The sequence below is a fragment of the Salvelinus alpinus genome, chromosome 4 (assembly GCF_045679555.1).
Source record: "Salvelinus alpinus chromosome 4, SLU_Salpinus.1, whole genome shotgun sequence".
Taxonomy (NCBI): Eukaryota; Metazoa; Chordata; class Actinopteri; order Salmoniformes; family Salmonidae; genus Salvelinus; species Salvelinus alpinus.
The window spans coordinates 13,909,232-13,931,304 of NC_092089.1; the positions used below are offsets into that span (position 1 = coordinate 13,909,232).

General features: G+C 46.8%; 4 protein-coding genes across 4 annotated transcripts in view; 2 read left to right on the forward strand and 2 right to left on the reverse strand.

The window, feature by feature from the left end:
- Nucleotides 1–5,090, reverse strand: part of LOC139572422 (oxysterol-binding protein-related protein 10-like) — a 49,281-nt gene extending 44,191 nt beyond the window's left edge. Inside the window, exon 1 of the mRNA XM_071395172.1 lies at nt 4,801–5,090. Within this exon, the coding sequence (XP_071251273.1) occupies nt 4,801–5,045 (245 nt within the window). The 5' untranslated portion in view covers nt 5,046–5,090. The remainder of the gene's footprint in view (nt 1–4,800) is intronic.
- Nucleotides 1–22,073, reverse strand: part of LOC139572879 (palmitoyltransferase ZDHHC3-A-like) — a 255,214-nt gene that overhangs the window by 169,715 nt on the left and 63,426 nt on the right. The window lies entirely within an intron of this gene.
- LOC139572876 (lysophosphatidylcholine acyltransferase 1) overlaps nt 1–22,073 on the forward strand; it is a 280,718-nt gene that overhangs the window by 130,793 nt on the left and 127,852 nt on the right. The window lies entirely within an intron of this gene.
- On the forward strand, nt 5,549–21,362 carry gpd1l (glycerol-3-phosphate dehydrogenase 1 like). Its single transcript, XM_071395707.1, has 8 exons — nt 5,549–5,947; nt 6,453–6,630; nt 7,017–7,157; nt 17,044–17,182; nt 17,370–17,482; nt 19,685–19,921; nt 20,762–20,868; nt 21,100–21,362. Exons 1-8 carry the CDS (start codon nt 5,904–5,906, stop codon nt 21,194–21,196), a joined length of 1,056 nt encoding a protein of 351 aa, XP_071251808.1. The 5' UTR covers nt 5,549–5,903; the 3' UTR covers nt 21,197–21,362.

Here is a 22,073-nt window from a genome sequence, read left to right on the forward strand (position 1 = left end):
TCTGTTCCGGTTCCCAGAAGAGCTCCGGTACTGTGATGTATTTCTGTTCCGGTTCCCAGAAGAGCTCCGGTACTGTGATGTATTTCTGTTCCGGTTCCCAGAAGAGCTCAGGTACTGTGATGTATTTCTGTTCCGGTTCCCAGAAGAGCTCAGGTACTGTGATGTATTTCTGTTCCGGTTCCCAGAAGAGCTCAGGTACTGTGATGTATTTCTGTTCCGGTTCCCAGAAGAGCTCCGGTACTGTGATGTATTTCTGTTCCGGTTCCCAGAAGAGCTCCGGTACTGTGATGTATTTCTGTTCCGGTTCCCAGAAGAGCTCCGGTACTGTGATGTATTTCTGTTCCGGTTCCCAGAAGAGCTCCGGTACTGTGATGTATTTCTGTTCCGGTTCCCAGAAGAGCTCCGGTACTGTGATGTATTTCTGTTCCGGTTCCCAGAAGAGCTCCGGTACTGTGATGTATTTCTGTTCCGGTTCCCAGAAGAGCTCCGGTACTGTGATGTATTTCTGTTCCGGTTCCCAGAAGAGCTCCGGTACTGTGATGTATTTCTGTTCCGGTTCCCAGAAGAGCTCCGGTACTGTGATGTATTTCTGTTCCGGTTCCCAGAAGAGCTCCGGTACTGTGATGTATTTCTGTTCCGGTTCCCAGAAGAGCTCCGGTACTGTGATGTATTTCTGTTCCGGTTCCCAGAAGAGCTCCGGTACTGTGATGTATTTCTGTTCCGGTTCCCAGAAGAGCTCCGGTACTGTGATGTATTTCTGTTCCGGTTCCCAGAAGAGCTCCGGTACTGTGATGTATTTCTGTTCCGGTTCCCAGAAGAGCTCCGGTACTGTGATGTATTTCTGTTCCGGTTCCCAGAAGAGCTCCGGTACTGTGATGTATTTCTGTTCCGGTTCCCAGAAGAGCTCCGGTACTGTGATGTATTTCTGTTCCGGTTCCCAGAAGAGCTCCGGTACTGTGATGTATTTCTGTTCCGGTTCCCAGAAGAGCTCCGGTACTGTGATGTATTTCTGTTCCGGTTCCCAGAAGAGCTCAGGTACTGTGATGTATTTCTGTTCCGGTTCCCAGAAGAGCTCCGGTACTGTGATGTATTTCTGTTCCGGTTCCCAGAAGAGCTCCGGTACTGTGATGTATTTCTGTTCCGGTTCCCAGAAGAGCTCCGGTACTGTGATGTATTTCTGTTCCGGTTCCCAGAAGAGCTCCGGTACTGTGATGTATTTCTGTTCCGGTTCCCAGAAGAGCTCCGGTACTGTGATGTATTTCTGTTCCGGTTCCCAGAAGAGCTCCGGTACTGTGATGTATTTCTGTTCCGGTTCCCAGAAGAGCTCCGGTACTGTGATGTATTTCTGTTCCGGTTCCCAGAAGAGCTCCGGTACTGTGATGTATTTCTGTTCCGGTTCCCAGAAGAGCTCAGGTACTGTGATGTATTTCTGTTCCGGTTCCCAGAAGAGCTCCGGTACTGTGATGTATTTCTGTTCCGGTTCCCAGAAGAGCTCCGGTACTGTGATGTATTTCTGTTCCGGTTCCCAGAAGAGCTCCGGTACTGTGATGTATTTCTGTTCCGGTTCCCAGAAGAGCTCCGGTACTGTGATGTATTTCTGTTCCGGTTCCCAGAAGAGCTCCGGTACTGTGATGTATTTCTGTTCCGGTTCCCAGAAGAGCTCCGGTACTGTGATGTATTTCTGTTCCGGTTCCCAGAAGAGCTCCGGTACTGTGATGTATTTCTGTTCCGGTTCCCAGAAGAGCTCCGGTACTGTGATGTATTTCTGTTCCGGTTCCCAGAAGAGCTCCGGTACTGTGATGTATTTCTGTTCCGGTTCCCAGAAGAGCTCCGGTACTGTGATGTATTTCTGTTTCCGTTCCCAGAAGAGCTCCGGTACTTTGATGTATTTCTGTTCCGGTTCCCAGAAGAGCTCCGGTACTGTGATGTATTTCTGTTCCGGTTCCCAGAAGAGCTCAGGTACTGTGATGTATTTCTGTTCCGGTTCCCAGAAGAGCTCCGGTACTGTGATGTATTTCTGTTCCGGTTCCCAGAAGAGCTCCGGTACTGTGATGTATTTCTGTTCCGGTTCCCAGAAGAGCTCAGGTACTGTGATGTATTTCTGTTCCGGTTCCCAGAAGAGCTCCGGTACTGTGATGTATTTCTGTTCCGGTTCCCAGAAGAGCTCAGGTACTGTGATGTATTTCTGTTCCGGTTCCCAGAAGAGCTCAGGTACTGTGATGTATTTCTGTTCCGGTTCCCAGAAGAGCTCAGGTACTGGGATGTATTTCTGTTCCGGTTCCCAGAAGAGCTCAGGTACTGTGATGTATTTCTGTTCCACTTCCCAGAAGAGCTCAGGTACTGTGATGTACTTCTGTTCCACTTCCCAGAAGAGCTCAGGTAATGTGACGTACTTCTGTTCCACTTCCCAGAAGAGCTCAGGTACTGTGACGTACTTCTGTTCCATTCAACTAGACTGACTCCCTGTTTCTGTCCTTTATAGTGGCAGTAACAGTGTATCACCAGACGTTGTCTGCCTGATTAGAGGGGGATTCATGGGGACAGCAGGTACGGTTCAGCAAACCAGTCATAACACAGCAACACATACTGAAGAAGCTGCCAGGTCAATACGTCCAAACTATTGGAAATCATTACAATTCACAAGCTCCTCTTCTGTCAAACCTTCTGGTCACGACACATAAAGCCCTTCTGACAGGATTGGAACCACAATTTTGCCATTACTGTGCTGAGATATAAATGTCAGATATGCGTTATCAAACAGCCTCTTGGCTCCGCTGCCTGCCCGCCCGCCCGTCCGCCCATCCGCCCGCCCGTCTGCCTGCCTGCCTGCCTGGCCCCCGAAGACAAATACAATGGACACATGAAAACAGTGTGCAATATTGAGACAGGAGGATGTGTCAGAGTTGTTCTCAGTGTCTATCACATGCAATCAGTATCACATTTGACTTCTTTAGGTTCAGTTGAGAACGGAGAGAAAGTGAGCCAAACAGTCACATAGGAACAGACATCATTACAAGTTCAAAGAGCAGTTCGAATAGAGAACAGCAGGAAGCAGGAAGCAGGAAGCAAACCTGGAAAGTCAAACAGCTGATTGAATGTTAGAACTCATGCTGCCAGGTACTCAGGTATTTCTCTGGCATTGTGTTAAAAAGCAGTCTGAATATTTGTACCAGTTCGTAGTTATGATCTAGACTAGAAGGTTCATTGTGTTAAAAGCAGTCTGAATATTTGTACCGGTTCGTAGTTATGACCTAGACTAGAAGGTTCATATTGCTACAAATGTAACAGTATTGCAACAGCCTTGTGGTTCTCAGAAGTGCAGAATTTCCTGGAATTCTCCCTATATCACATATTTGTCACACTAACAAAACACATGCCGAGAGAGAGAGAGAGAGAGAGAGAGAGAGAGAGAGAGAGAGAGAGAGAGAGAGAGAGAGAGAGAGAGAGAGAGAGAGAGAGAATGACAGACAGACAGACAGACAGACAGACAGAATCAGTCAGTAACCAACAGAACACTGTGATCAGAGCTCATTACACGACTGGCTGCCCTCCCTATCGATCTAAACACACAGTGACACACACACACACACGCAAGCGCAACACACACACACACACACACACACACTAGCAGCGTGCCAGAGATGGGAGAGGGGCTTTCCTGTTAGGGATGAGTCATTGATTTTCATTCAGACCGCACCATCCATCCACCACACCTAATCCAAAGCAACAGTGTGTCTCTGTCCCAAATGGAACTCCATTAACTACATAACGTAGTCAGGGCCATAGGGCTCTGGTCTAAAGTAGTGTGCACAATATAGGGAATAGGGCTCTGGTCTAAAGTAGTGCACTATATAGGGAATAGGGTCCTGGTCTAAGTTAGTGCACTATGAAGGGAATAGGGCCTGTGTGTTGGTAGATAGGTCTACTGGGCAAGTGTAAAAAGGTCTATTCACTCTGAATGAGCCAAGTTCAGTCGTAGAAATGCAAAGGGCAGTGAAATAGAGTCTGGTGTTGTCCCCCATCGCAGACTGTCAACCTTTCACCCTGGAGCTCTCCCACAGCCCGGGACCATCTGGCTCTGAACATGAAATCATTCCAAAACAACTGTTCCACTATATCAGCAAAACCCTGTTCCTGTCTGAGTCAGCCTTCATATTAAACTATTTACTAACCGTCCAATCTCAATGCCTTATCTCTATGAGCTCAAGGACTGCTGGAAGGCAGTACGACCACTTAACAAATCATTCACTAAACTATAGAATAGAATAGAGCAGAATAGAACATTAAAAACTGTATTTATATATTATGTTAATGGTCATCACTTGTGTTGCTGCCAACAACAACTGTGTTCTAGTAAACACGGCAACAGGACAGAAAATGCCTTTTCGTGCAGCAACGCAAAGCGACGCTCTTTCCGGTTCAGTCGTTCCAATGGAAAAATCCTATGCGTTATGACATCATAATCAATCAGCTGATCTATTACGGCGAATGTGATCTGCCCCCTTTTTTTGTAACTTCTGTTATCAATAGATATGATAAGATACGAAAACAATAGGTGAAAATTAAATAGATAAGATTAATATTTAATATCGAACTTGTTGTGAATAGATGAGATTAAATGAGATTTAAAAAAATATATATATGTGAAATGAGATGACTTTCCAGCAGACACAACTGATCAACAATGGCACCAAACTCAGTTAAGAACCACTATAAAACGAGCTCTGTTCCACTGCGTTAGTGTGCGTCCGCGCATAACGCCCTGGACCAGAGCTAGACCCCCTGACTCGGCTCCTGTACCTGTTCTGCCATCCCTGTAGCAGGTTGGTGTATTTATTGAGGACCCCCTCCAGGCGCCGCTTGTGGGTTTGATGCGGAGTAGAGCCGCTGTCCCCGGACACCCCACCACGGCTGCCTGCGGTGCCCGCCTCTGAGCCCAGGCTGTGCAGACACGGACCGACACCTCCTCGGTCCGACCTCCGTGCGGCGGGATTCCCATGGTAAGATGAGGGGTTTATCGTGTTGGAGCCTGGGTGCTTGTCCATAGTTGAGATATAGGCTAAAGATGCGTATCTTGTTTTAGAAGGTGGAAAACCGAACGATAAGAAGATCGAATGCAGTGGAGATTCCAGAACAGGGTGATAACCACATTCTCTGTTAGTGCAGCTTCTTGGAGAATATGGACCCCGTACTGACTGATTTATGCTGAGAGAAGAAGAGGAGGAGAGGAGAGAAGAAGAGGAGAGAAGAGGGGTATTCCGTGTCTTGCTGCGGTGTTGGTGTGTGGCTCTGACGTTTCTGCGTTTTTTTTCTACTGGAAATCCCGGGATGGTCACTCCCTTTGACTGCCAGCCAACCACGACACCGATGTACCTCTAGAATACAGGGCTATCTGCATCATCGCCGAAAACCCACGGATTCACCACAACTTATTCACCACACACACAAGGATCTCAACGTACATGCATGATGTGTGGGATTCGCAATATTTCATTTCGAATAGGTTCAAAATAGGACTATGTCATTTAGCCTATTTGATATGAAAATGTAAGGCTATTCAATTAATATTCTTCGTGAATTTCTTCCAGAAAAGAGACATTAGTTAACATTGCAAACATTTGTCTTGCAATTTATCAGCGGACAGACATCTGCAATAGGCTAATCAACTTCTATCTGCTAATTGTAACAAACATTTAAAAAACTCGAAATCCCAGAATCCTCCAGTGCGGCATCTCCTTGGTGACGTAATTTTCACTAGTCCAGTCTGTAGTAGCCTAGCGGCGCTCTCCTGTCTCCTCTCCATAAATCCACTCCCCATATCATCTGTCACTAGTTACCTATATTTTCGAAATCAATACATTTTTAACGGTTTCTTCTCCAGAAGCGTATAGTTAACATCTCTAATGGCATCGCCTCTGAAAGTGTGCATTGTCGGCTCTGGAAACTGGTGAGTTGAGGCACCGTCAATGATCACTGTTGCTCCTATCGATGACAGGCAACATGCCGTGCAATCTACAGAGATGGTCAGATAGATGTTACTGGGCTAGCTGGTTAGCTGGAGCAGCATTAGCTGCCCGTGTCTGTCTCTTACAATGTAGGTACATCTCTCTCTCTGGCGCAGAGGCGAGCGCGGCTCCATTGTATAACATCGACGTTACATTGTTGTCAAGGAGAACACGAGCACAGAGCAACGTGGGTTTTTGAATCCACTTATGTTGAGGCGACTACAATGCATTTCTGTAGCATAATGTTTAAAGGATAATGTTTATGACATGAGCGAATTCTTGACAAAGGACAAGACAGAATAGTATAGGTTATCCATTCTAAAATAATGGTGAACAGTTAAGATAGTAATTTTGATTGTTTTTGCTATTGTCTCTTGCCACAGGACGATGGTAAATGGTATATTGTAGAGAAGTGTAATGTACATCAATGGTTCTTCTTCCCTACAGGGGTTCAGCCATTGCCAGGATAATCGGCAGTAATGCTCAGACCCTGCAGCGTTTCGCCACCACAGTCAAGATGTGGGTGTTTGAGGAGAAGGTGAACGGCAGGAATCTCACAGACATCATTAACACAGACCATGAGAATGTCAAGTACCTGCCTGGATACAAACTGCCTGACAACGTGGTAAGAGGACTGTCTGAACAGAAATGACTTTAAACAAAGACTGAAAGCTAGTAGTTTACACCATCACCAACCCCCCCCCCCCCTCTCTCACTCTCTCTTTCTCACCCACCCACCCTCTCTCTCTCTCTCTCTCTCTCTCTCACCCTCCTTCCCTCTCTCTCTCTCCACCCCCCTCCTCTCTCCTCTCCTCTCTCTCTCTCTCTCTCTCTCTCTCTCTCTCTCTCTCTCTCTCTCTCTCTCTCTCTCTCTCTCTCTCTCTCTCTCTCTCTCTCTCTCTCTCTCTCTCTCTCTCTCTCTCTCTCTCTCTCTCTCTCTCTCTCTAACCCTCTCTCTCACCCCCCCCTCTCTCACCCCCCCCCCCTCTCACCCTCCTTCCCTCTCTCCAGGTGGCTGTACCCCAGCTCCAGGATGCTGCTGAGGGGGCTGACCTCCTAGTGTTCGTGGTTCCTCACCAGTTCATCCGGAAGCTGTGTGATGAGATGGTGGGATGTGTCTCCTCCCAGGCCAGGGGAATCACACTCATTAAGGTAAGAGAGTCACGCCGCCCAACGTCCTACTCTTATGTTTACTCTGCAAGCTAGAACACACAAGGGCCCACAAGGCTATATGGAGCCCTGTCCTCCTCCTCCTCATAAGGATATATGGAGCCCTGTCCTCCTCCTCCTCATAAGGCTATATGGAGCCCTGTCATCCTCCTCCTCACAAGGCTATATGGAGCCCTGTCCTCCTCCTCCTCATAAGGCTATATGGAGCCCTGTCCTCCTCCTCCTCATAAGGCTATATGGAGCCCTGTCCTCCTCCTCCTCACAAGGCTATATGGAGCCCTGTCCTCCTCCTCCTCATAAGGCTATATGGAGCCCTGTCCTCCTCCTCTTCATAAGGCTATATGGAGCCCTGTCCTCCTCCTCCTCATAAGGCTATATGGAGCCCTGTCCTCCTCCTCATAAGGCTATATGGAGCCCTGTCCTCCTCCTCCTCATAAGGCTATATGGAGCCCTGTCCTCCTCCTCCTCATAAGGCTATATGGAGCCCTGTCCTCCTCCTCCTCATAAGGCTATATGGAGCCCTGTCCTCCTCCTCCTCATAAGGCTATATGGAGCCCTGTCCTCCTCCTCTTAAGGCTATATGGAGCCCTGTCCTCCTCCTCTTAAGGCTATATGGAGCCCTGTCCTCCTCCTCATAAGGCTATATGGAGCCCTGTCCTCCTCCTCCTCACAAGGCTATATGGAGCCCTGTCCTCCTCCTCCTCATAAGGCTATATGGAGCCCTGTCCTCCTCCTCCTCATAAGGCTATATGGAGCCCTGTCCTCCTCCTCCTCATAAGGCTGTATGGAGCCCTGTCCTCCTCCTCATAAGGCTGTATGGAGCCCTGTCCTCCTCCTCCTCACAAGGCTATATGGAGCCCTGTCCTCCTCCTCCTCACAAGGCTATATGGAGCCCTGTCCAGTCTACCTGTCCTGATCTCAGTGACAGCAGGGTAGAAAACACTACCTGTCCTGACCTCAGTGACAGCAGGGTAGAAAACACTACCTGTCCTGACCTCAGTGACAGCAGGGTAGAAAACACTACCTGTCCTGATCTCAGTGACAGCAGGGTAGAAAACACTGCCTGTCCTGACCTCAGTGACAGCAGGGTAGAAAACACTGCCTTTCCTGACCTCAGTGACAGCAGGGTAGAAAACACTACCTGTCCTGACCTCAGTGACAGCAGGGTAGAAAACACTACCTGTCCTGACCTCAGTGACAGCAGGGTAGAAAACACTACCTGTCCTGACCACAGTGACAGCAGGGTAGAAAACACTACCTGTCCTGATCTCAGTGACAGCAGGGTAGGAAACACTACCTGTCCTGACCTCAGTGACAGCAGGGTAGGAAACACTACCTGTCCTGACCTCAGTGACAGCAGGGTAGGAAACCCTACCTGTCCTGACCTCAGTGACAGCAGGGTAGAAAACACTACCTGTCCTGACCTCAGTGACAGCAGGGTAGGAAACACTACCTGTCCTGACCTCAGTGACAGCAGGGTAGAAAACACTACCTGTCCTGACCTCAGTGACAGCAGGGTAGGAAACATACAGACAGGTGTAGTCATATACCCACCCATTGGGTTTATTGACCGGTTGTTCTATTTATAAATGTCTCAATTAACCACAAAACTAAAATCTTGTGTAATTTGGTTAGATGCTGAATGTTTACGTAGGCTGTCCACAAGAGATTATTTAGCTAATGGCTCATATGGTCTCTCTGCCCTCCTCTACCTAGATCTGTCATACATTTATGCAGTTAAAAATAACTATCTTTTAAATCAGATGATGTAGTTATAACATCTTTATAGCTGTATCAGGGTTCTCTATCCCCTTTTTGTTTTAATTAAACCTCTGGATTGGGCCAGAGCAGGGCCTTGTATTAAACCTCTAGATTGGGCCAGAGCAGGGCCTTGTATTAAACCTCTGGATTGGGCCAGAGCAGGGCCTTGTATTAAACCTCTGGATTGGGCCAGAGCAGGGCCTTGTTTTAAACCTCTAGATTGGGCCAGAGCAGGGCCTTGTTTTAAACCTCTGGATTGGGCCAGAGCAGGGCCTTGTATTAAACCTCTGGATTGGGCCAGAGCGGGTCCTTGTTTTAAACCTCTAGATTGGGCCAGAGCAGGGCCTTGTATTAAACCTCTGGATTGGGCCAGAGCAGGGCCTTGTATTAAACCTCTGGATTGGGCCAGAGCGGGGCCTTGTTTTAAACCTCTGGATTGGGCCAGAGTGGGGCCTTGTATTAAACCTCTGGATTGGGCCAGAGCAGGGCCTTGTATTAAACCTCTAGATTGGGCCAGAGAAGGACCTTGTATTAAACCTCTAGATTGGGCCAGAGCGGGTCCTTGTTTTAAACCTCTAGATTGGGCCAGAGCAGGGCCTTGTATTAAACCTCTGGATTGGGCCAGAGCAGGGCCTTGTTTTAAACCTCTGGATTGGGCCAGAGTGGGGCCTTGTATTAAACCTCTGGATTGGGCCAGAGCAGGGCCTTGTATTAAACCTCTGGATTGGGCCAGAGCAGGGCCTTGTTTTAAACCTCTAGATTGGGCCAGAGCAGGGCCTTGTTTTAAACCTCTGGATTGGGCCAGAGCAGGGCCTTGTATTAAACCTCTGGATTGGGCCAGAGCGGGTCCTTGTTTTAAACCTCTAGATTGGGCCAGAGCAGGGCCTTGTATTAAACCTCTGGATTGGGCCAGAGCAGGGCCTTGTATTAAACCTCTGGATTGGGCCAGAGCGGGGCCTTGTTTTAAACCTCTGGATTGGGCCAGAGTGGGGCCTTGTATTAAACCTCTGGATTGGGCCAGAGCAGGGCCTTGTATTAAACCTCTAGATTGGGCCAGAGAAGGGCCTTGTATTAAACCTCTAGATTGGGCCAGAGCGGGTCCTTGTTTTAAACCTCTAGATTGGGCCAGAGCAGGGCCTTGTATTAAACCTCTGGATTGGGCCAGAGCAGGGCCTTGTTTTAAACCTCTGGATTGGGCCAGAGTGGGGCCTTGTATTAAACCTCTGGATTGGGCCAGAGCGGGGCCTTGTATTAAACCTCTGGATTGGGCCAGAGCGGGGCCTTGTATTAAACCTCTGGATTGGGCCAGAGTGGGGCCTTGTATTAAACCTCTGGATTGGGCCAGAGTGGGGCCTTGTTTTAAACCTCTGGATTGGGCCAGAGTGGGGCCTTGTATTAAACCTCTAGATTGGGCCAGAGCAGGGCCTTGTATTAAACCTCTGGATTGGGCCAGAGCAGGGCCTTGTTTTAAACCTCTGGATTGGGCCAGAGCGGGGCCTTGTTTTAAACCTCTGGATTGGGCCAGAACAGGGCCTTGTTTTAAACCTCTGGATTGGGCCAGAGCGGGGCCTTGTATTAAACCTCTGGATTGGGCCAGAGCGGGGCCTTGTTTTAAACCTCTGGATTGGGCCAGAGCAGGGCCTTGTATTAAACCTCTGGATTGGGCCAGAACAGGGCCTTGTTTTAAACCTCTGGATTGGGCCAGAGCAGGGCCTTTGTAAAGAGGGATTTGTGTGGTCAAGAAGCCAGGGGATTCTGAGAAGCTTTATTTTAGTGGAGAGGCTTGTAAAACTATTACTACATAATTAACTACAGGCTCATTAGTTTTTTTGGAGAGGACAGTCTTCCCGCTCTCCAAGAATGTAATCAGACTATTATTGTGTTGGGATTAATTTAATAGGCTACTCTCTCTTATTCAGCCTACTCTCTCTGTCTACTGACTATTAATGTATTAATGCCTAGTCTTCAATCAGTTACAACTACTTCTGCAGAGTTCTAGTTATTCAGCCTAGTCTCTCTCTACTGACTATTAATGTCTAGTCTTCAATCAGTTACAACTACTTCTGCAGAGTTCTAGTTATTCAGGAAGTGTTTGTACTCTGTGTGTCAGTGTGTGTGTAGAAAACGAGTCCACAGGGCCTTGGCTTGGCCTAGTTTGTTTCTGTCACCAGCTGGTTCTGTCTCTCTCCAAGGCAGCTGAACTCCCACGTCTGGCTTATGATGTTTGAATATTTCAAGAGTGATGTTTGCGGGGACATGGTATGCTCTCCTCTCGGTACTCCCATCTCTGTCCTAGATTGAGTTAGTGTCAGCAGGAGAGAGTAGGCTAATATCAGAGGGAGTAGAGTCGTTAACTCTGGATCTACTGCTGTCTGTCTGTCTGTCTGTCTGTCTGTCTGTCTGTCTGTCCTGTCTCTCTGTCTGTCCTGTCTCTCTGTCTGTCTCTCTGTTTGTGTCTGTGCTTTCTGTCTGTCTCTCTGTTTGTGTCTGTCTGTCTGTCTGTCTGTCTGTCTGTCTGTCCTCTCATTAACCACTAACCACTAGTAACACCTCTCACTAACCACTAAACACTAGTAACATCTCTCACTAACCACTAAACACTAGTAACACCTCTCACTAACCACTAAACACTAGTAACACCTCTCACTAACCACTAACCACTAGTAACCTCTCACTAACCAGTAAACACTAGTAACACCTCTCACTAACTACTAGTAACATCTCTCACTAACCACTAAACACTAGTAACACCTCTCACTAACCACTAAACACTAGTAACACCTCTCACTAACCACTAACCACTAACCACTAGTAACACCTCTCACTAACCACTAGTAACATCTCTCACTAACCACTAAACACTAGTAACACCTCTCACTAACCACTAAACACTAGTAACACCTCTCACTAACCACTAAACACTAGTAACACCTCTCACTAACCACTAACCACTAGTAACACCTCTCACTAACCACTAAACACTAGTGACACCTCTCACTAACCACTAAACACTAGTAACACCTCTCACTAACCACTAAACACTAGTAACACCTCTCACTAACCACTAAACACTAGTAACACCTCTCACTAACCACTAACCACTAGTAACACCTCTCACTAACCACTAACCACTAGTAACACCTCTCACTAACCACTAACCACTAGTAACATCTCTCACTAACCACTAAACACTAGTAACACCTCTCACTAACCACTAAACACTAGTAACACCTCTCACTAACCACTAGTAACATATCTCACTAACCACTAACCACTAGTAACACCTCTCACTAAAAACTAGTAACACCTCTCACTAACCACTAGTAACATCTCTCACTAACCACTAACCACTAGTAACATCTCTCACTAACCACTAAACACTAGTAACACCTCTCACTAACCACTAAACACTAGTAACACCTCTCACTAACCACTAAACACTAGTGACACCTCTCACTAACCACTAGTGACACCTCTCACTAACCACTAACCACTAGTAACACCTCTCACTAACCACTAATTACTAGTAACACCTCTCACTAACCACTAAACACTAGTGACACCTCTCACTAACCACTAGTAACACCTCTCACTAACCACTAATTACTAGTAACACCTCTCACTAACCACTAAACACGAGTGACACCTCTCACTAACCACTAACCACTAGTGACACCTCTCACTAACCACTAACCACTAGTGACACCTCTCACTAACCACTAAACACTAGTAACATCTCTCACTAACCACTAAACACTAGCAACACCTCTCACTAACCACTAGTAACACCTCTCACTAACCACTAAACACTAGTAACACCTCTCACTAACCACTAAACACTAGTAACACCTCTCACTAACCACTAAACACTAGTAACACCTCTCACTAACCACTAACCACTAGTAACACCTCTCACTAACCACTAACCACTAGTAACACCTCTCACTAACCACTAAACACTAGTGACACCTCTCACTAACCACTAAACACTAGTGACATCTCTCACTAACCACTAAACACTAGTAACCTCTCACTAACCACTAAACACTAGTGACACCTCTCACTAACCACTAACCACTAGTAACACCTCTCACTAACCACTAAACACTAGTAACACCTCTCACTAACCACTAACCACTAGTAACACCTCTCACTAACCACTAACCACTAGTAACATCTCTCACTAACCACTAACCACTAGTAACATCTCTCACTAACCACTAAACACTAGTAACACCTCTCACTAACCACTAAACACTAGTAACACCTCTCACTAACCACTAAACACTAGTGACACCTCTCACTAACCACTAGTGACACCTCTCACTAACCACTAACCACTAGTAACACCTCTCACTAACCACTAATTACTAGTAACACCTCTCACTAACCACTAAACACTAGTGACACCTCTTACTAACCACTAGTGACACCTCTCACTAACCACTAAACACTAGTAACACCTCTCACTAACCACTAAACACTAGTGACACCTCTCACTAACCACTAACCACTAGTGACACCTCTCACTAACCACTAACCACTAGTGACACCTCTCACTAACCACTAAACACTAGTAACATCTCTCACTAACCACTAAACACTAGTAACACCTCTCACTAACCACTAGTAACACCTCTCACTAACCACTAAACACTAGTAACACCTCTCACTAAACACTAGTAACACCTCTCACTAACCACTAACCACTAGTAACACCTCTCACTAACCACTAACCACTAGTAACACCTCTCACTAACCACTAACCACTAGTAACACCTCTCACTAACCACTAACCACTAGTAACCTCTCACTAACCACTAAACACTAGTGACACCTCTCACTAACCACTAAACACTAGTGACACCTCTCACTAACCACTAAACACTAGTAACCTCTCACTAACCACTAACCACTAGTAACACCTCTCACTAACCACTAAACACTAGTAACACCTCTCACTAACCACTAACCACTAGTAACACCTCTCACTAACCACTAACCACTAGTAACATCTCTCACTAACCACTAACCACTAGTAACACCTCTCACTAACCACTAACCACTAGTAACACCTCTCACTAACCACTAGTAACACCTCTCACTAACCACTAACCACTAGTAACACCTCTCACTAACCACTAGTAACACCTCTCACTAACCACTAACCACTAGTAACACCTCTCACTAACCACTAGTAACACCTCTCACTAACCACTAACAACTAGTAACACCTCTCACTAACCACTAAACACTAGTGACACCTCTCACTAACCACTAAACACTAGTGACATCTCTCACTAACCACTAACCACTAGTAACACCTCTCACTAACCACTAGTAACACCTCTCACTAACCACTAGTAACACCTCTCACTAACCACTAAACACTAGTAACACCTCTCACTAACCACTAAACACTAGTAACATCTCTCACTAACCACTAAACACTAGTAACACCTCTCACTAACCACTAAACACTAGTGACACCTCTCACTAACCACTAAACACTAGTGACATATCTCACTAACCACTAGTAACACCTCTCACTAACCACTAACCACTAGTAACACCTCTCACTAACCACTAGTAACACCTCTCACTAACCATTAAACACTAGTAACATCTCTCACTAACCATTAAACACTAGTAACATCTCTCACTAACCACTAAACACTAGTAACATCTCTCACTAACCACTAAACACTAGTAACACCTCTCACTAACCACTAAACACTAGTAACACCTCTCACTGACCACTAACCATTAAACACTAGTAACACCTCTCACTATCCACTAAACACTAGTGACACCGCTCACTAACCACTAGTAACACCTCTCACTAACCATTACACACTAGTAACACCTCTCACTAACCATTAAACACTAGTAACACCTCTCACTAACCACTAAACACTAGTGACACCTCTCACTAACCACTAGTAACACCTCTCACTAACCACTAACCACTAGTGACACCTCTCACTAACCACTAAACACTAGTGACACCTCTCACTAACCACTAAACACTAGTGACACCTCTCACTAACCACTAACCACTAGTAACACCTCTCACTAACCACTAACCACTAGTAACACCTCTCACTAACCATTAAACACTAAACACTAGTAACATCTCTCACTAACCACTAGTAACACCTCTCACTAACCATTAAACACTAAACACTAGTAACATCTCTCACTAACCACTAGTAACACCTCTCACTAACCACTAACCACTAGTAACACCTCTCACTAAACACTAAACACTAGTAACATCTCTCACTAACCACTAGTAACACCTCTCACTAAACACTAACCACTAGTGACACCTCTCACTAACCACTAAACACTAGTGACAACTCTCACTAAACACTAAACACTAGTAACACCTCTCACTAAACACTAACCACTAGTGACACCTCTCACTAACCACTAAACACTAGTAACACCTCTCACTAACCACTAACCACTAGTAACACCTCTCACTAACCACTAACCACTAGTAACACCTCTCACTAACCACTAGTAACACCTCTCACTAACCACTAGTAACACCTCTCACTAACCACTAAACACTAGTGACACCTCTCACTAACCACTAAACACTAGTAACACCTCTCACTAACCACTAGTAACACCTCTCACTAACCACTAAACACTAGTAACACCTCTCACTAACCACTAACCACTAGTAACACCTCTCACTAACCACTAACCACTAGTAACACCTCTCACTAACCACTAACCATTAGTAACACCTCTCACTAACCACTAGTAACACCTCTCACTAACCACTAAACACTAGTAACATCTCTCACTAACCACTAGTAACACCTCTCACTAACCACTAAACACTAGTAACATCTCTCACTAACCACTAACCACTAGTAACATCTCTCACTAACCACTAACCACTAGTAACACCTCTCACTAACCACTAAACACTAGTGACACCTCTCACTAACCACTAACCACTAGTAACACCTCTCACTAACCACTAACCACTAGTAACACCTCTCACTAACCACTAACCACTAGTAACACCTCTCACTAACCACTAACCACTAGTAACACCTCTCACTAACCACTAGTAACACCTCTCACTAACCACTAAACACTAGTAACACCTCTCACTAACCACTAAACACTAGTGACATCTCTCACTAACCACTAACCACTAAACACTAGTGACATCTCTCACTAACCACTAAACACTAGTAACACCTCTCACTAACCACTAACCACTAAACACTAGTGACATCTCTCACTAACCACTAAACACTAGTGACATCTCTCACTAACCACTAGTGACATCTCTCACTAACCACTAGTAACACCTCTCACTAACCATTAACCACTAAACACTAAACACTAGTAACACCTCTCACTAACCACTAACCACTAGTAACACTTCTCACTAACCACTAGTAACACCTCTCACTAACCACTAACCACTAGTAACACCTCTCACTAACCACTAAACACTAGTGACACCTCTCACTAACCACTAACCACTAGTAACACCTCTCACTAACCACTAAACACTAGTGACACTCTCACTAACCACTAACCACTAGTAACACCTCTCACTAACCACTAACCACTAGTAACACCTCTCACTAACCACTAACCACTAGTAACATCTCTCACTAACCACTAACCACTAGTAACACCTCTCACTAACCACTAAACACTAGTGACACCTCTCACTAACCACTAGTAACACCTCTCACTAACCACTAAACACTAGTGACACCTCTCACTAACCACTAGTAACACCTCTCACTAACCACTAACCACTAGTAACACCTCTCACTAACCACTAGTGACACCTCACTCACTAACCACTAACCACTAGTAACACCTCTCACTAACCACTAACCACTAGTAACACCTCTCACTAACCACTAACCACTAGTGACACCTCTCACTAACCACTAGTGACATCTCTCTCTCCACAGGAACTAGCTGCCTCCTCACTCCTCTCTCTCAATGTCGTCTTTCAGATATCTCACTTCCTTTGATCTGTTCTCTCACGTTGCCCTGTAAAACAAACGGAATGAGAAACACTAGTGAACCATGTAGCTGTCTCTTGTCCCCACAGGGAATAGACGAGGGTCCGGAGGGCCTGAAGCTCATCTCGGACATAATCAGGGAGAAGATGGCTATCGACGTCAGTGTTCTAATGGGAGCTAACATCGCCAACGAGGTGGCAGCAGAGAAGTTCTGTGAGACCACCATCGGTAAGAATACGCCCAGCATCATTTATCAACATCATTACATAGACATTTGTATACAGGAATGTAAAACAAAGCTGTGAAGTTATTTAATAACTATATGGAATGAGACAGATAGTAATACAAAGCTTTGACAGAGATGTGGAGTGATAGGCTGGCTATGTGTTGGATGTAAAACGTGTTGCTTTACCAGGCAGTAAGATCATGGAGAACGGCCTGCTCTTCAAGGAGCTCCTGCAGACTCCTAACTTCAGGATCACAGTGGTGGACGATGCAGACACTGTTGAGCTCTGTGGAGCCCTGAAGGTAACTCTAATACACTGTAGAGCTCTGTGGAGCCCTGAAGGTAACTCTAATACACTGTAGAGCTCTGTGGAGCCCTGAAGGTAACTCTAATACACTGTAGAGCTCTGAAGGTAACTCTAATACACTGTAGAGCCCAGTAGGTAACTCTAATACACTGTGGAGCCCTGAAGGTAACTAATACACTGTGGAGCCCTGAAGGTAACTAATACACTGTAGAGCTCTGTAGGTAACTCTAATACACTGTAGAGCTCTGTGGAGCCCTGAAGGTAACTCTAATACACTGTAGAGCTCTGTGGAGCCCTGAAGGTAACTATAATACACTGTAGAGCTCTGTAGAGCCCTGAAGGTAACTCTAATACACTGTAGAGCTCTGTGGAGCCCTGAAGGTAACTCTAATACACTGTAGAGCTCTGTAGAGCCCTGAAGGTAACTCTAATACACTGTAGAGCTCTGTGGAGCCCTGAAGGTAACTCTAATACACTGTAGAGCTCTGTAGAGCCCTGAAGGTAACTATAATACACTGTAGAGCTCTGTAGGTAACTCTAATACACTGTAGAGCTCTGTGGAGCCCTGAAGGTAACTATAATACACTGTAGAGCTCTGTGGAGCCCTGAAGGTAACTCTAATACACTGTAGAGCCCTGAAGGTAACTCTAATACACTGTAGAGCTCTGTGGAGCCCTGAAGGTAACTCTAATACACTGTAGAGCTCTGTGGAGCCCTGTAGGTAACTCTAATACACTGTAGAGCTCTGAAGGTAACTCTAATACACTGTAGAGCCCTGAAGGTAACTCTAATACACTGTAGAGCTCTGTGGAGCCCTGAAGGTAACTCTAATACACTGTAGAGCCCTGAAGGTAACTCTAATACACTGTAGAGCTCTGTGGAGCCCTGAAGGTAACTCTAATACACTGTAGAGCTCTGTGGAGCCCTGTAGGTAACTCTAATACACTGTAGAGCTCTGAAGGTAACTCTAATACACTGTAGAGCCCTGAAGGTAACTCTAATACACTGTAGAGCTCTGTGGAGCCCTGTAGGTAACTCTAATACACTGTAGAGCTCTGTGGAGCCCTGAAGGTAACTCTAATACACTGTAGAGCTCTGTGGAGCCCTGAAGGTAACTCTAATACACTGTAGAGCTCTGTGGAGCCCTGAAGGTAACTCTAATACACTGTAGAACTCTGTGGAGCCCTGTAGGTAACTCTAATACACTGTAGAGCTCTGTGGAGCCCTGAAGGTAACTCTAATACACTGTAGAACTCTGTGGAGCCCTGTAGGTAACTCTAATACACTGTAGAACTCTGTGGAGCCCTGTAGGTAACTCTAATACACTGTAGAACTCTGTGGAGCCCTGAAGGTAACTCTAATACACTGTAGAGCTCTGTGGAGCCCTGTAGGGAACTCTAATACACTGTAGAACTCTGTGGAGCCCTGAAGGTAACTCTAATACACTGTAGAGCTCTGTGGAGCCCTGTAGGGAACTCTAATACACTGTAGAACTCTGTGGAGCCCTGTAGGTAACTCTAATACACTGTATAGCTCTGTGGAGCCCTGAAGGTAACTCTAATACACTGTAGAACTCTGTGGAGCCCTGTAGGGAACTCTAATACACTGTAGAACTCTGTGGAGCCCTGAAGGGAACTCTAATACACTGTAGAACTCTGTGGAGCCCTGAAGGGAACTCTAATACACTGTAGAACTCTGTGGAGCCCTGAAGGTAACTCGAATACACTGTAGAGCTCTGTGGAGCCCTGTAGGGAACTCTAATACACTGTAGAGCTCTGTGGAGCCCTGTAGGGAACTCTAATACACTGTAGAACTCTGTGGAGCCCTGTAGGTAACTCTAATACACTGTAGAGCTCTGTGGAGCCCTGAAGGTAACTCTAATACACTGTAGAGCTCTGTGGAGCCCTGTAGGTAACTCTAATACACTGTAGAGCTCTGTGGAGCCCTGAAGGTAACTCTAATACACTGTAGAGCTCTGTGGAGCCCTGAAGGTAACTCTTAAGTACTCGCCCCAGTGTGTGTGTGTATGTGCACGGTAGTGTGTGTGTGCACGGTAGGGGTGTGTGTGTGCATGGTAGGGGTGTGTGTGTGCATGGTAGGGGTGTGTGTGTGCATGGTAAAATGGATACTTCCATTGTAAAATGGTAATGACGTGGTAACAACCTGTTTCCTGTATGTTTTCCTCTCTCTCCCTCAGAACATCGTAGCGGTTGGAGCAGGGTTCTGTGATGGGCTGAGGTGTGGGGACAACACCAAGGCAGCGGTAATCAGACTGGGACTGATGGAGATGATAGCCTTCGCTAAGCTCTTCAGTAAAGATGGCGTCGTCTCCTCTGCAACCTTCCTGGAGAGCTGTGGCGTGGCTGACCTCATCACTACCTGCTATGGAGGACGTAACCGCCGCGTGGCCGAGGCCTTCGCCAAGACAGGGAAGGTAAGGACTAACGCCCAACGTTACACCCCCCCGTGTCAACGTTACACCACAATGTTACACCACCCCGTGGCAACGCCCAACGTTACACCACCCCGGACCAACGCCCAACGTTACACCACCCCGTGGCAACGCCCAACGTTACACCACCCCGGACCAACGCCCAACGTTACACCACCCCGGACCAACGCCCAACGTTACACCACCCCGGACCAACGCCCAACGTTACACCACCCCGGACCAACGCCCAACGTTACACCACCCCGTGTCAACGCCCAACGTTACACCACCCCGGACAAACGGCCAACGTTACACCACCCCGGACCAACGCCCAACGTTACACCACCCCGGACCAACGCCCAACGTTACACCACCCTGTGGCAACGTTACACCACCCCGTGGCTATGTTACACCACCCCGTGTCAACGTTACGACACGGCAACGTTCCACCACCCCGTGTCAACGTTACACCACCCCATGGCAACGTTACACCACCCCGTGTCAACGTTACACCACCCCGTGTCAACGTTACGACACGGCAACGTTACACCACCCCATGACAACGTTACACCACCCCATGTCAACGTTACACCACCCCATGTCAACGTTACACCACCCCATGACAACGTTACACCACCCCATGACAACATTACACCACTCCATGTCAACGTTACACCACCCCATGTCAACGTTACACCACCCCATGACAACGTTACACCACCCCATGACAACATTACACCACTCCATGTCAACGTTACACCACCCCCATGGCAATGTAAACAGTATAGGCCTAACTCCTACACAGATACATGGTAATATGTCCTGTATGTGCCTCCCTGCTAGACTATTGAGGTCCTGGAGCAGGAGATGTTGAATGGACAGAAGCTCCAGGGTCCTGCTACCTCAGCTGAAGTCTACCACATCCTCAAACAGAAGGGACTGGTGGATAAGTGAGTCCCTTTCTGTCTTCCTCTCTCTCTCTCTTTCTCTCTCTCTCTCTCTCTCTCTCTCTGATCGATCCAGGTACAGTACCTAGACAAATGTAGTCTGTCACCCATCACACCTGTATTACCCTGTGGTCCCAGCCATGAGCCCAGACTTGATCTAATGATGGGAGAGAGAGAGAGGTGGTTGTATCCTTCCATTTTAACTCTTGTGTCATTCTGTTGTGTCTTTCCCAGGTTCCCTCTGTTTGTGGCAGTGTATCAGATCTGTTTCGAGGGCAAGCCGGTACAGGAAATGATCTCCTGTCTACAGAGTCACCCAGAGCACCTGTGAGTGCAGCTAGCTAGGTATGCTAGGCTAACCTCAGATAGCAGAGCTCCATCTCTCCTCTCCAGCTGCTCTCCTCTGACCTCTATCTATAGAGAAGCTGTTCTTTCAAACAAGGGCCAACCCTCCCTCCCTTTCCCTCCCCTCCCTCCCTCCTTCCCTCTCCTCCCTCCCCTACCCCTTCCCTCCCTCCCCTACCTCACTACCCTCCCTCCCTACCTCCCTCCCTCCTTCCCTCCCCCTTCCCTCCCTCCTCCCTTCCTCCCCTACCCCTTCCCTCCCTCCCACCCTTCCCTCCCCACCCCTTCCCTCCCTCCCACCCTTCCCTCCCTCCCTACCTCCCGTTCCCTACCTCCCGTTCCCTCCCTCCCCCTACCTCCCGTTCCCTCCCTCCCCTTCTCTTCCCTCCCCCCTCTCTCCCCGCTCCCTCCCCACCCTTCAAGGTTCAGGGACCAAAAGTAACAGAGTAGATGGTCTTTACAATATTGTTGTGTTAAAGTGATGTGCCACGGGTGCTGCTAAGTGTCTGGTGAATCAGTACCTCACATTGACATACCATATCTACGGGTGGATGTCAGTTTCCTTCAGTGTTATTGAGCCTGAATGACCTCCGATGCTACTAGCCAGCCATTAGGGATCAAAAGTGGCTCAATGGACACCAGTCAGCATTGGTCTCAAATGCACTTTTTATGATTTCCTTATTTAATCATGCTGACGAGACTAGACATTGCCCTTTCAATTACAGGGGGGGGTGTTGGAACATAATTAACTTTGTGAGAAGTAACTCGTTTCTGTGGCCTATTTCAAAATCGTTAATTAGAATAGAATGGAATTACTACATTTTTCCCCAGAGGGAACTTCTGTCATTTTATACTGTTTTCAC

Coding starts and splice junctions, on each gene's coding strand:
- gpd1l (XM_071395707.1), top strand. CDS start 5,904: ATGGCATCGCCTCTGAAAGTGTGCATTGTCGGCTCTGGAAACTG. Junction 7,158..17,043: donor GGGGAATCACACTCATTAAG/GTAAGAGAGTCA, acceptor TTGTCCCCACAG/GGAATAGACGAGGGTCCGGA. Junction 19,922..20,761: donor CCTTCGCCAAGACAGGGAAG/GTAAGGACTAAC, acceptor CCTCCCTGCTAG/ACTATTGAGGTCCTGGAGCA.